Source organism: Drosophila kikkawai, chromosome 2R (genome assembly GCF_030179895.1).
Source record: "Drosophila kikkawai strain 14028-0561.14 chromosome 2R, DkikHiC1v2, whole genome shotgun sequence".
Lineage (NCBI taxonomy): Eukaryota > Metazoa > Arthropoda > Insecta > Diptera > Drosophilidae > Drosophila > Drosophila kikkawai.
This window is the reverse complement of record NC_091729.1, coordinates 8,349,139-8,361,459: the sequence shown is the minus strand read 5'-3', so window position 1 is coordinate 8,361,459 and position 12,321 is coordinate 8,349,139. Positions and strand designations below refer to the sequence as shown.

The 12,321-nt window shown below is 40.2% G+C and overlaps 2 protein-coding genes across 13 annotated transcripts in view; one reads left to right on the top strand and one right to left on the bottom strand.

The window, feature by feature from the left end:
* The window catches only part of ics (ras suppressor protein 1), a 42,671-nt gene extending 39,021 nt beyond the window's left edge, over positions 1-3,650 (top strand). For 7 of the 8 annotated variants that reach the window (XM_070284301.1, XM_070284304.1, XM_070284302.1 and 4 more), the window contains one exon: positions 1,359-2,692. In XM_070284301.1, the coding sequence (XP_070140402.1) occupies positions 1,359-2,245 (887 nt within the window). In that variant the 3' untranslated portion in view covers positions 2,246-2,692. The other variant, XM_017176733.3, reaches the window with a different exon arrangement.
* Positions 3,651-6,122: 2,472 nt separating this feature from the next.
* Positions 6,123-12,321, bottom strand: part of kuz (zinc-dependent metalloprotease kuz) — an 81,240-nt gene continuing 75,041 nt past the window's right edge. For 3 of the 5 annotated variants that reach the window (XR_011444459.1, XR_011444458.1, XR_011444460.1), the window contains exons 7-13: positions 11,984-12,130; positions 11,344-11,504; positions 11,056-11,290; positions 9,535-10,581; positions 8,856-9,462; positions 8,223-8,692; positions 6,958-7,093 (exon numbers count right to left, since the gene is read on the bottom strand). Coding sequence is in view for 2 of the 5 variants with exons in the window: in XM_017176732.3 (XP_017032221.1) it covers positions 6,891-7,093; positions 8,856-9,462; positions 9,535-10,581; positions 11,056-11,290; positions 11,344-11,504; positions 11,984-12,130 (2,400 nt within the window). In the remaining 3 variants the exon portion in view is untranslated. Of the gene's footprint in view, positions 7,094-8,222; positions 8,693-8,855; positions 9,463-9,534; positions 10,582-11,055; positions 11,291-11,343; positions 11,505-11,983; positions 12,131-12,321 lie in introns of all 5 variants that reach the window. The other 2 variants (XM_017176732.3, XM_070283906.1) reach the window with 2 other exon arrangements.

The following is a 12,321-nucleotide window of genomic DNA, read 5'->3' as shown; positions in this document are numbered from 1 at the left end:
TAGGAGAACAACTCGCTTTGCTGAGGACACTCCCACGCAAAATGAGACCTCGCCCAAAACAACAAAACGGATACATTTCTCCAGAATGGGCAGTTCCTGGGTATTTTCTTTAATCATACATGGATAGTGAAACATTTATGTTTTATTAAAAGCAAATCACAGTTCTATATTTTGCGATGACGCCAACATATCTACATACATACATACAAACGTATATGTGCATGTGTACATATGTATGTATGTTTACTTGACGAAAATTGTAAAAACAAAACGTAAACAAATGGGAAGAAGAACCTTTTCAATAACGTAACATTTCAATCTTAGCCATCCTATTTCTTTACATTTTTATTAATTTAGGAAATACAGAACATTTTGTTGTCTATTAGATTATTGAATTCATTCAGAACAGTGCGCATGCCAATCTAAGACTTTGCGTCTATACTTGTTGCGTGCAGAGTCAGCTGTTTATGTTGAAGCCCTGTTGGAAATTGGCAGCAGATACTTAGTTATGTTTATAAAGAACCTATTGAACTAGTAAACCTTAAGATACTTTATCTGATTTGAATAATTTTGTATAAGGTTGTCGATAAATGTTGAAGTTAGAAAAATATATCAGATATATTAGAATCTTATGCACGCTTCTAAATACCTTAACCCTCTAGTGACACTTTCTACAATAATGGAAGAGTTAAATAAAATAATTATTTCTACAGTGATTTGTGCCTTCTAAACTCAAATATGCTATTAAAAAAAAAAACGTAGTACCTTTAGTTTACCTGTGAGATGAGAATAAATTGAACAGGTGCCTATCACTATTTCACTGCTACAACGCCTGCCCTTTCTAATATTTTATTTTAATTCTAAATTAACTTACCTTTCGATAAACTAATAATGATTTGGTTTAGCTTCATATTTTAACTTTTATAATTAAAAGTGGCAGCTCAAAATTCACACAAAAACATATTTTCTGTGCAAGTATAAATGAAAGGTACCGTATAAAACTTCTGAGACCTTTATCAAATTTAAACATCTATTCTTTACAGCTAAAAATATTTAAACGCAGAAAGAACTTTTAGTTTTTTGGGAATTGTGGATAATATAACAAGTGCCTCAAGTCACTTTTGGGATCTAGAGGGTTACAAGTAGAAAAAACCATGGAAAACACAAAAATGATTAAAATTAATTTAATTTTATTAAAAGTAGAAATGTTTAAGATACAAAAATTGCTCATACACCTTAACACGAAATCTTTTAGCACGAACTCGGTCTTACAAGGTTTCAAATTTGCTTCCATCCTCCTTTTAACACGCTAAAAACCACGTTCTTAAACGATTGCAAAATATCGATAATAATTTCAGCTTGTACAATGGCGAAAAAAAAACACCGACCTCCTTTAAAACGAAAAGTCATTTCTATAGAAACGAAAATAGAAATTCTAAACCGCTTTGACAATGGTCAAACTGCCACGGAAATTGCAAGAAGTCTTGATTTTAATGAGGCAACAGTTCGCACTATCAAAAAAAATGAAACTGAAATACGACGTGCTGGAAGCACTGTATCATCTATATCTACAAAATTTACCAATAGAGCACGTGCACCAATTTTGGAGAAAATGGAAAGAGCACTTAGCATTTGGATTGACGATTGCTACAACATAAATGCCGCTTTAAGCCAGCAGATCATTCAGGAAAAGGCACTCAGCATTTATGGACTGCTCGAGCAAAATGGAGAGCCCTCTTCCAGCATAGATTTCGTTGCTAGTAATGGATGGTTCGAGAAATTTAAAAAAAGGTTCTCCATTCATAGCCTCAAATTTAAGGGCGAAGCAGCATCGGCCGATGATATAAGTGCTACCACATACCCAGAAGAAATTCAGGAGTTCATTAAGGAAGAGGAAATCCTGCCCGATCAAGTTTTCAATGCGGATGAAACTGGACTTTTCTGGAAAAAAATGCCAAATCGAAATGAAGCAAACAATTCACAATCAGATGACAGCAGCTCTGAAGAAACCGATCCGATGAGTTTAACGATAGATAAGCTCCGAGAGGGATTCGCATATGCTAGCAGCTTGGAATCATGCTTTCTAAATTCAGATCCGCTCATCGAACGACGACTTAAGTTTAAGAGAGAGTTGGAAAAAATACTTTTGCCTTATAAGGAGTGCTATAAAGAAGCTTTAAAAGCCACGAAACAATCAAAAATTACTGATTTTTACAAGGAGCCACCAAAAAAAAAACCTTGTTAAAACAAACTGGCTTTAACTATAAATAAAATAAAATAATAAATTATGAATTATGATATGAATAAAACATATGATCTCCTTACTTTTTAAAATTTTTTAGTTTCTATAAAGTTTAACCTATTAATTAATTATAAGAAGCAACTTTTTTAATTAAATACCAACTTTTAAGTTTGAAAATATGAATGGTATGCTTTTATTAAAGGCATATACATAATAACTTTTGGTTATTTTGAACAAATGTATGAAACTTTAATAAAAACATACCAAATTTAAACAATAAAAAGTTTTGTTTGCTGCCAATTTTGAATTTTTAGAACGTAACCCCTTATTTTGTACTGAATCCATGTTTCGCTTAATACGAGGTTTTCTAGGAACGTAACCCCCGTGTTAAGCGAGGGCCAGGTGTATATGTTTTCTAATCCGTTTTTTATTCACCCTTTGTAAATATTTATTCTAGTCAATATGTCCAACATCACGCGTCTAACTTTGTCGCACAACAAAATTAGTGTGATTAGTCCGGGAATCGCCAATCTGTTGAATCTGGAGATTCTGAATCTCTCCAATAATCAGCTGACCGAACTGCCCGTGTCGTTGTCATCTATGCCGAAGCTACGCATCCTGAACGTGTCGATCAATCGGCTGATCAACCTGCCGAGAGGCTTTGGAGCCTTCCCCGTGCTGGAGGTCCTGGACCTGTCCTACAACAATCTGAACGAGCAGGTGCTGCCTGGCAACTTCTTTGGCATGGAGACGCTGCGTGCCCTGTATCTGGGCGACAACGATTTCGAGTACATACCCAAGGAGGTTGGCCAACTGAAGAACCTCCAGATCCTAGGACTGCGCGACAACGATCTGCTGGAGCTGCCCCGCGAAGTTGGAGACCTGGTGCGGCTGAGGGAGCTGCACATTCAAAACAACAGGTTGCAGGTCTTGCCGCCGGAGGTTTCCCAGCTGGACCTGCTAAGCAACAAGTCGGTGATGAAGATGGAGGAGAATCCCTGGGTCAATCCCATTGCCGAGCAATACCTTCTGGGCATAAGCCACGTTATCGAATATCTCAAGACCGAGACGTACAAAATGTGAGTTACATATTTGTGCCCTTATATCCAATTCATCCGACATGTCTCCCGACAGCATCTACAACCGACACATGCAGGCTGGACGCAGCGGACCACCACCACCCAAGGCCGACAAGAGCAAGAAGGCCTCTCGGATACGTGCTTAACTGGTGGAGACTTACCTTACCATTAGCGAAGTCTTCTGCGGAATTGTGTTCGTCTCGTTCGTTTTTAACCAAACTGTTTTTGCATACTAATTTTTAAGTATTTGTAAACTAATAGGAATTGTTAAAAAGTGCCTTAAACTCATAATTGTCAACTAAATAAATAATTTAAATATTTTCCAATTACTTTTCTGACAACGGACCTTGGAGTTTCTTAATTAATTGATAAATAAATAATAATCTGGCATTCTAATAAAGCTTTAAATATAGCTTTTTATACCCTTGCAGGGTATTTTAATTTTAGTTAGATGTTTACAACGCAGTGAAGGAGACATTTCCGACCCTATAAAGTATTTGTATTCTTGATCAGCATCAACAGCCGAGTCGATCTAGCCATGTTTGTCTGTCTGTACTATAAGTGCTTAAAGGAATTTTTTCATATTCGATGTCGTTACAAAGTTAGATCAGTGAAAAGACATGCTCTTCAGAACAGTTTACAGAGGAATGATTATTTTTTTTTGCGTTTTCTCGAAACCACCTTTTACCAACTGGTTAACACGATTTCTGAAAAACGACTCAAACGATTGTCCTGAAATTTGCAGAATATGTTCAGAAAACATGCGGACATAGTAGAGACTAGAATCTTTTGAATAGGTCGTTAGTGCGTTTAAAAAAACAAACAAAATCAAAGTGGCTCCAAATTTGTATTATTTAATATTTTCTAAATTTCCTTGACTATTCCTTGTCCGCATTCATCCAGATCATAATTGCATTTAAATTTTGGAAATCGACTATGACAGTTCACCAGTATCGTCTTGACCATGACATTACCTTTTTGTTCCAGTTCCTTTGTTCCTTTGCATCCCATATCTCAAAAATATTTCGACTTACAACAGTTTTTTTTTTATAATACTTCACCTGTCAAAATATTTAAGTTGCTTCAGGAAAATATTTCAAAACACGGTCCAAAAAACGGCCTATGTCTACATGGGTCTACCCCCTTAAGCTATCTGAACAGGTCGGATCGGACGAATAGATCATATATCATGGAAATTATTGACAAATGTAAGTTATAACTTCGCTGTTCTTCAACTTATTTTCATCTTCTTTGAGATATGGTAATTTTTTATTATTTCCGAATTTCGTATTTAATTTTATGAAAATCGGACTATATAATATAGCTGCCTTCGGAACGATCGGCAGAAAATGTAAAGCCACGAATGTAAAACTGTAACTGTCAAACTGTAAATACAATAAGTAAAGGTAAATGTAATGAAATTTTATATTACTTTAGTTTTTTTCAGCATTTATATTTATAAAGATTATTATTTTAGATATTTCAAATCTAAAATATTGTTTTTTTTATACGATTAAACTTTATTTTGTTTATTTTTTTTCATTTTATCAAAACCAAATTAATTTATGCTATATAAAAATATACAACTTTTATATATTTCCTTTTTTTCTATTAAATTGACTTAATGATCCAATTGCAAACAGCAAGGGTATACAAACTTCGGCATGCATGTTTAGTTTTAAATTGTTATTTTATTAGTTTGCTGCATTTCATTCCATTCTATAGGACATGCATGTCCCTCTCCCTCCGAAATGTAAGCCCACTTGTAGCCCAAATAAATGCCAAACAAATTGTTGTATTTTATAAAATAGTTGTTTTCTTGTTTTTATTATCATTTCTCATAATCATTCTTTTTGCTTTTCCATATTCATTATTAATTAGTTTACTTAAAGTCATTTAATTAATTCTTTATGTGTTAAGTTTAAATTAATAGTTAAATGTTTTTTGTTGTTCTTTGTCTGCTACTTTGTTTGAGAAAAACCAAAGCCTAGACTTGCTTTGTTCACGTTTGTTCGTTTCTTTATCTTTCCAATTCAAATACCCAGACTTTATATATTCAATTTATGTAAGTTTTGTCTGTATAATTTGTAATTTCAATGATTCCACTTACTGTATACGTTAGTTTGTATAGTTTATTTACAAGAGTTTGATGTTATTCATTAAGCAGAGTCTTGCAGGAATTGTATTAAAAATTAAGCTAACACAGATCACGGGATTGAATACATTTTATCGTCAGATCGCCAGATCTCTTAAGTAGACAAACAATAGAGAATTCAAATGAGAGTAAGGTAGGCCTTTTCTTGGAGTTGTGCATCAGTCGATACTCTGTGTTCTTCAGGCTTCCGAGTACAAAATAGAGACAAACAAAAAACATAAACTAGTAACTTGGGAGTCTGCACAACAAGCACACACACAGACTCCCTCCGTGACTTACAGAAAAATACACTTCTATGTGGGCAGATATACATACATATAGATACATGATAGATAACATTAAACGTAATCAGTAATCAGTGGCGGTCTTGCTACCAGCTTCCTAAAACATAAAGCTTTAAACCTAATACTAATCAAAATTGACAATAGAAAATTGTACCTAAGATAGTAAAATACGTGAAATACATAAAAATTAGTACTTTGTTTGCTTCTGCTTTCTGCCCAAGGAAAAGATGGTCGGGAAACAATCAAAGCTACTGAAACGAACACGTTAAAAGTATTAAAAATTGAAAGTCTCGGGTTTTTCGCGTAATATTCCTTGGTTTTATGTTATGTTTTTGGTTTTCATGAGCTCTCTCCTTCCTTGCTAGTTTACAAATGCAATTTTGACGGCTTTATTGAACTGTTAGCCTTCGGTACAGATAAATACAATTTAAATGCTTTGCTGTTTCCGCTCTCCTCGGCGACGCTCGCTTAATTAATTCAAACAGTTTTTATTTATTTTACTTTTTTTGTACAAAACACACTTTTTGCGATATCAAATGTTTAATTAATTCTTTTAGAAATCTGACCACCGCATATAGAATGCTTTTTGCTGTCGCACATTAAACGTTAGTTTCCCTTGCATGTATTTATATTTGTGTGTGTGGTGGCTGCTGCGCTATTTAATATTTGTTGTGTGAGCCCAGCGAATACCATATATATACACACAAATGCATATATGTATATGGGCTCAGTTTGTGTGGGTATTATGCATGCCTTTTGTTATTTTTAATGATTTATATTAATCATAATTTGCATACGCATTTGCCTCTCAATTTATTTATTCCAAAATATCATTCACTTTTAGCTTTATCTGTTCTATGAAATTGTCGCAATTTTTTCCAACTCGTTTCGTTTTTGTTCCTGTTGTTGTGGCTGCTTTTTTCCTTGTGGCATACAAACATGGTTTAAATAAAAATAATTAGCATAAAAATTACATTTACATTTAATTTGAGTTCATTTGATTTTTGTTGTTGTTGCTTTTGCTTTTTCTGCTGCTTTGGGGGCTGTGTTGTTGTTGGCTGCTGCTGCTGCTGCTTGATTCGTTTCGCCTTTGGCCGCGCTTTTGGCCGCTCCATCGCCGCTTTTGGCTGTCAAACCTTGCTGTTGCTGTTGCTACTGTTGGGCGCCCGCCCTGTGGACTCGTACTGGCCACGCCCCAAGGCCGCATAGGCATCGGCATAGACGTGTTGATCGTGGGGCTCTAGATGCTGCTGCATGAGATGCTGCTGCTGCTGCTGTTCGTGCAACGATGTCGGCCGACTAAAGCTTACTTGTAGCGGCGGTGGCGCGACGCCTAGGGAGCAAAGCGAAAAATTAAAATTAGTAAATTTTGGCTTTAAATTGGTATTTCTGGTGTTAGTGTTGTAAGTATTTATAATTTACATAAAGAACATGTGGAGGATTAATTGGGATTCTAAAATTATTCAAATGCAGGTTAGAATCGTGATTGGTGTTAAGTAAATTAATCGTGGCAATCAATTGATTTGTTTTTAAATATTTAAACTGAAGAATGAGTAAATACAAAGCACAACTTGCTAATAACAGTTGACTGTTTTCCACGATGCTTACTCAGAAAACTTCTTTTCGTCTTCTTCAAAAAAAAATTAAAGCTCTTTCTACGTTTAAATATTTTTTAGCATTTAAAAATAGATGCCTAATTATGTTTAAAAACTTTGAACGGTCTCGGAAGCCTTTAACTTTACTTTTTACTTGCACAGAAAATGTGAAATTTAAGCTGCAGCAAAATGGAATTTCTTTTGATTATAAAAGTTAAAATATAAAACTAAACCAAACCATTATTATCGTAGTGAAAAGTAAGTTAATTTAGTATTAAAATATGTAATAAGCATGCGTTTTAGGAGTAAATGGTGATAAACGAAAGGTTCTAAGTTCTTTTTAATAGCTTATTTGAGTTTAGAAGGCACAAATTTCCCTAGAAAATTGAAAATAATTGTGGAAAGTGGTACAAACCACACATTGTAGTAATAATTGCCTCTAGGCCCTAGAGTCTAGGGTTAAGAGAGACCCAAAAACGATCAACTGTTATTCTCAATAAAAAACCTCTTGGGCATGGCTTAGTTAGACCCATCTGCCTGCTTATATTCAAGTTTTTAATAAGATTAGTACTTGTTAGATCAAATACTTATGGGTGTACGAGGAGATAATTAAAGTATCCATGTGCTCATGCAATAACAAACACAACAACAGTACAAAAACATAATCAAAAACTAAAGGGAAGTCAGAGCAAATAACAAACGAGGGGAAATCCAGAGAACGGACACATGCCAGGAGTAGGGGATGCGACCAAACAATTACAGGGGACAAGAAAGAGTACGACCAAAACAATAAATGGGGTCAGTCACAAACCAAAACGGGGGGGAAATCGAATAAAAGTGGGGGAAAAAAAGGAACAATGGTCATACCAATTGCATCTGTCAAATGGAATATCTTTTTGGTTTTACTATATTTTTTCTTTTTTTGTGTTTTGGTGGTGGTAGGTGGGAAGCGACAACTCATGGATCGATGACTGGCAGCGGGCATTTGTCGGCTAGTCTTTCTGAGGTTCGGGCTCTCTGTCTTTCAGTAATCTGTATGGCAATGTGATGTGGTGTGGTCCGCTCCTAATAAACGATATTGCGGCGAACTGGCTTGGCGGCAGACTTGTCCTTGCTGCTGCTGCGACTGCTGCTGCTGGCCTGCGACTTGTGTACCTTTGTGTCTTTGGCCTTGCCGCTCTTCCCGCTCTTGTTCTTACTACTACTGCCCGCCCCCGTGCCCGAGCCCGAGCCCGTTACCGCCCCGCTGCTTGCGGCCGCGTTGGATGAGTTGGTGGTTGTGGTGGTGGAGGTGTTGTTGGTACGTGATGATCGGGACTTATTGCGTGGTGGAAGTTCTGAATTTTTGGCGCATTTCGCAAACAAAAAGAAAAACGACAAATTAAATTCGTGAAAAACTGGAGAACTGGAAAACAGAGGTGAGAAAACGGAGGAGCAGTGTGTCTGGGGGCAAACTACCAACTCAGGGCTCCATCTCTCGAGGGGAGGGGGAACACACACCTTTCGGCGTGTAGAACGCTTGCTGCTGTTGCTGCTGCTGCTGCGGCGAAAGTGCCGGCTGCTGTAGTTGCAACGGCTGTGGCTGTTGTTGTTGTTGTTGTGGTTGCTGCAATTGCAGTTGCTGTGCATTGGGCGGCGGCAATGGCAACGGCAGCTGGGCCCTAGCCACAACACCACCGCCGCTTATGGCCGCCTGCACACCACCACCAATGGTACCCGGCAATGCCTGTTCGGCTCCATACCCGCCATGTGATCGCGACGCCCCGCTGGACGAGCCTCCGGCTGCTGCAGCTGCTCCGGCCTGCGGCCGCCCGCTGCTCGTGGACCTTGTGCCGCGTCCATCGCTGCGCCGTGCCTGATTCGCCGGGGCGTTTCGGCTCGAGTGGCTGCCGCCTGTGGGCAATGGGACGATTGAGTGGCCGCCCTGATGGCGATCCCATTCGTGGGGATGTGACTGATGGTGCTGCGACCGGGAGCCGCCATGGCGACCAGCTCCTCCTCCGCCCCCGCCACTGCGACCATCTCCGCCGCGGGGGTAGTGTTGTGCCTCATGGGCCGGCGGTGGAATGCTGCGGGGTCCGGCTCCTCTCTGATGCGGGTGACGTTGCTAGAAAAAGGTTTGTTAACAAGAAAAACACTTCATCTTCACATCAAAGATATTGTTTGGGCCAGGCCTTACCATTCTCCGCAGTGTGTTCATGGGGGCTCTCAGAGTTTCGCTGATGCGTCGAGCTCGCCTCTTCTTGGGATTGGAACTGGGCGTGTGCACGGCACAGCACTTGATGAACGCCCCCATTACGACGATGAAGGCAACGCCCATCAGCACCACGAGATACCAGTTGCCGGTTATCCACTCGGCCACCGTGAGCAGAGTCTCCCGGTTTAGCAGGAGATTCTTGAGCCGCACCAGCGGACCATCGGCATCCACGGCCCGGCACTTGAGGAACACGTCGCAGTACCCCTGGAAGTTGTCGCAGGGCGAGCCCGGTTGCAGGCTGATTCCGCCCTTTTGGATATTATACTTGGCGGCAAACTCGCTGGTGCTGCGGCAGGTGGACACATCGTTACCGTCCTGGCAGGCCAGGTCGCACAGCTTGCGCTTGTCCACGTGCGGCAGCGTCGCTGACGAGAGGAAGCACTTGGTCATGTTCCAGAGCAGGCAGGGGGAACCACTGCATTCGCCTCGAATGCATAGGGCTGTGCCGTTGTTGCACATCGTCTTATCGTCCCGGTGACGGGGCTCCGGGCACTCGGCGGTGGTTCCGTTGCAAGTGCTTGACCAGCTGCACTCCGTCTCCTCCTTGCACTTCTGGTGGTAGCTAGTGGGCACGAAGGTGCAGGAGTTGGCCAGGCAGCAAGGACCTTGCGAGGGCGAGCACTGCGTCTTGGCCCGTCGCGTGCACCCCTTGGCGCTGGAGTTCAGGGACTGGTCGTATTCGCTGATCAGGCGGGGGTAGCAGCACTTGTCCTTGCACTCGTCCTCGTTGAAGCCACAGTCGCACTCCTCGCCGGACTCCACGATCTTGTTGCCGCAGAAGGCGCCCTCGGAGGCCTTGAAGCAGTCCCGCTTGGAGTTCCCAACCAGCACGTCCAGAACGTTGGAAATGTTGCGAATCGAGCAGGGCGAGAACTTGGAGTTGTTTGGACGATCGCCAGAGGTGGCGCTGGCGAACATGATGTAGTTTCCGTTCAGACCTCCTGGACGACACTCCTGCGGGTAGTCGTGCTAAAAGTAGGCCGAAAGTTCATTATTGTGGAAAGTGGCACTAGAGGGTTATATTAATAAGATGAGTAACGGCATACGATTTTTTTGCGCTCATCACATTTTGTTGAAAAGACAGGGGGAGGGAGGCCAAAAGCCAGACGGGATTCTAGATCTGTACGCTGACATACGCATTTACTTGATCTATGTATAGTCTGACATTTTTGGTTTCGCTTAACATTATGCTAGCGAAAGAGGCGCAACTGAGGTTTCTTATGGAAATTTCAATTTATGCGCTCTTTAGTACATCTGCTATAGGACCAAACCTCTTGAAGGGCAATTAGTTCTCTTCAAGAGCTTCAAATTAGTGTTCATCAAATGTATTCCACTTGTAAAAGCTTTTAATGTTGTGTAGACTTAAAATTGTTAGTAAAAGGAAAACCTAGCCTGTTTATATTTAATGTTTACCCAAAAGAATAAATTTATCGATCAACTTACCGGTGATCCAAAGTTATGCCCTATCTCGTGGGCCAGCGTCAGTTGGGACACCTTCGGGGGAACCCGACTATTGTAGTTCACGAACGTGATGATGCCCGTGTTGAGAGATCGCTTCGTGCTCTGGTACTGTCCACCTACCGTTTCCGTGTACGTCTTGTACTTTTCGCAAATACCTCCAGAGGCTCCCGAAGCGCTTGCCACCCATGCCAGGCCCAAAGTTCCGCCAGTGAAGTCTCTGTAATAATATTGATATTATTTTTAGTAAGTCCACATTGGCCAATAACCAACCTGTAGGTGAACACATAAGCCAGGCAGAAGTCAGAGTGATCCTCCAGTGAATGCAGATTCAAAAAGTTGGAGACATCCATGTGCTCATTGCAAAATGCATTGTGAGGTCCATTATAGGAATTGCGGCAGGCCGAGTCGTCATCAATCTTGATTCGTTGAACCTACAAAAATCAATTAATTGTTTAATTCAATTGCTGCCATAAATTTAACTCTAAAATGTTATTGTTTTAATGCAATCAATTTGAAGTATAAAAAATGTGTTAATTTTAAAGCAACAATTAGACTTGTCCAAAACAGTCATAATTCATGAAAAGCTGTCCAAAATAAACCGCATTTCACATAAATATCTACGAATTTTTGCAATGTGTGGTGGGTAATCGAATTATGGAATTACGAGCTAGAAATGTTTGGCAGAAGCGCGTCAGGTGCAATGCAGACTTGGCTTTAATACACATACTCCGCTTAAGACCTGTCCGCACATCGTGGCGATGCCACATTTAACCAGCTACCAGCGGGCTGTTGTGGTCGGTTTGGAGTTTGAAGGGGGCTTCCTGCCGCTTTGTCCTTAACTCATCCTCATTGACTGCCCGGCGCCTGACGGAGCCTTGTTGCAGGTGTGTGTGTCTGAGTGTGTACTCACCTCAAAGCGAATGTTGCGATGCTCTGTGCGTCCGTCGAACTTTGTGTTGCGGTAAATGTAATTAACGGCCGTCACGTGATGTGCAATCAGCGATGTAATTTCCTCGCGCGTTTTCACATCCACCTCGTACTTGCGTCCACGATCATGCTGTTGACAAAAAAGGTTTACATTGGTGGTTTGGTATTGACAATAAATTAACGTACTACGATTTGTAAAGTTTAAAATATTCAGAACGTAAGATATTTATAAATATTTTGAATTTGCAAAGTTCTTCAGACTCAAGGTCTAGTTGTTGCTAAAGACCACTTTAAATATTATTAAGAGAGAGATCCTCTTAA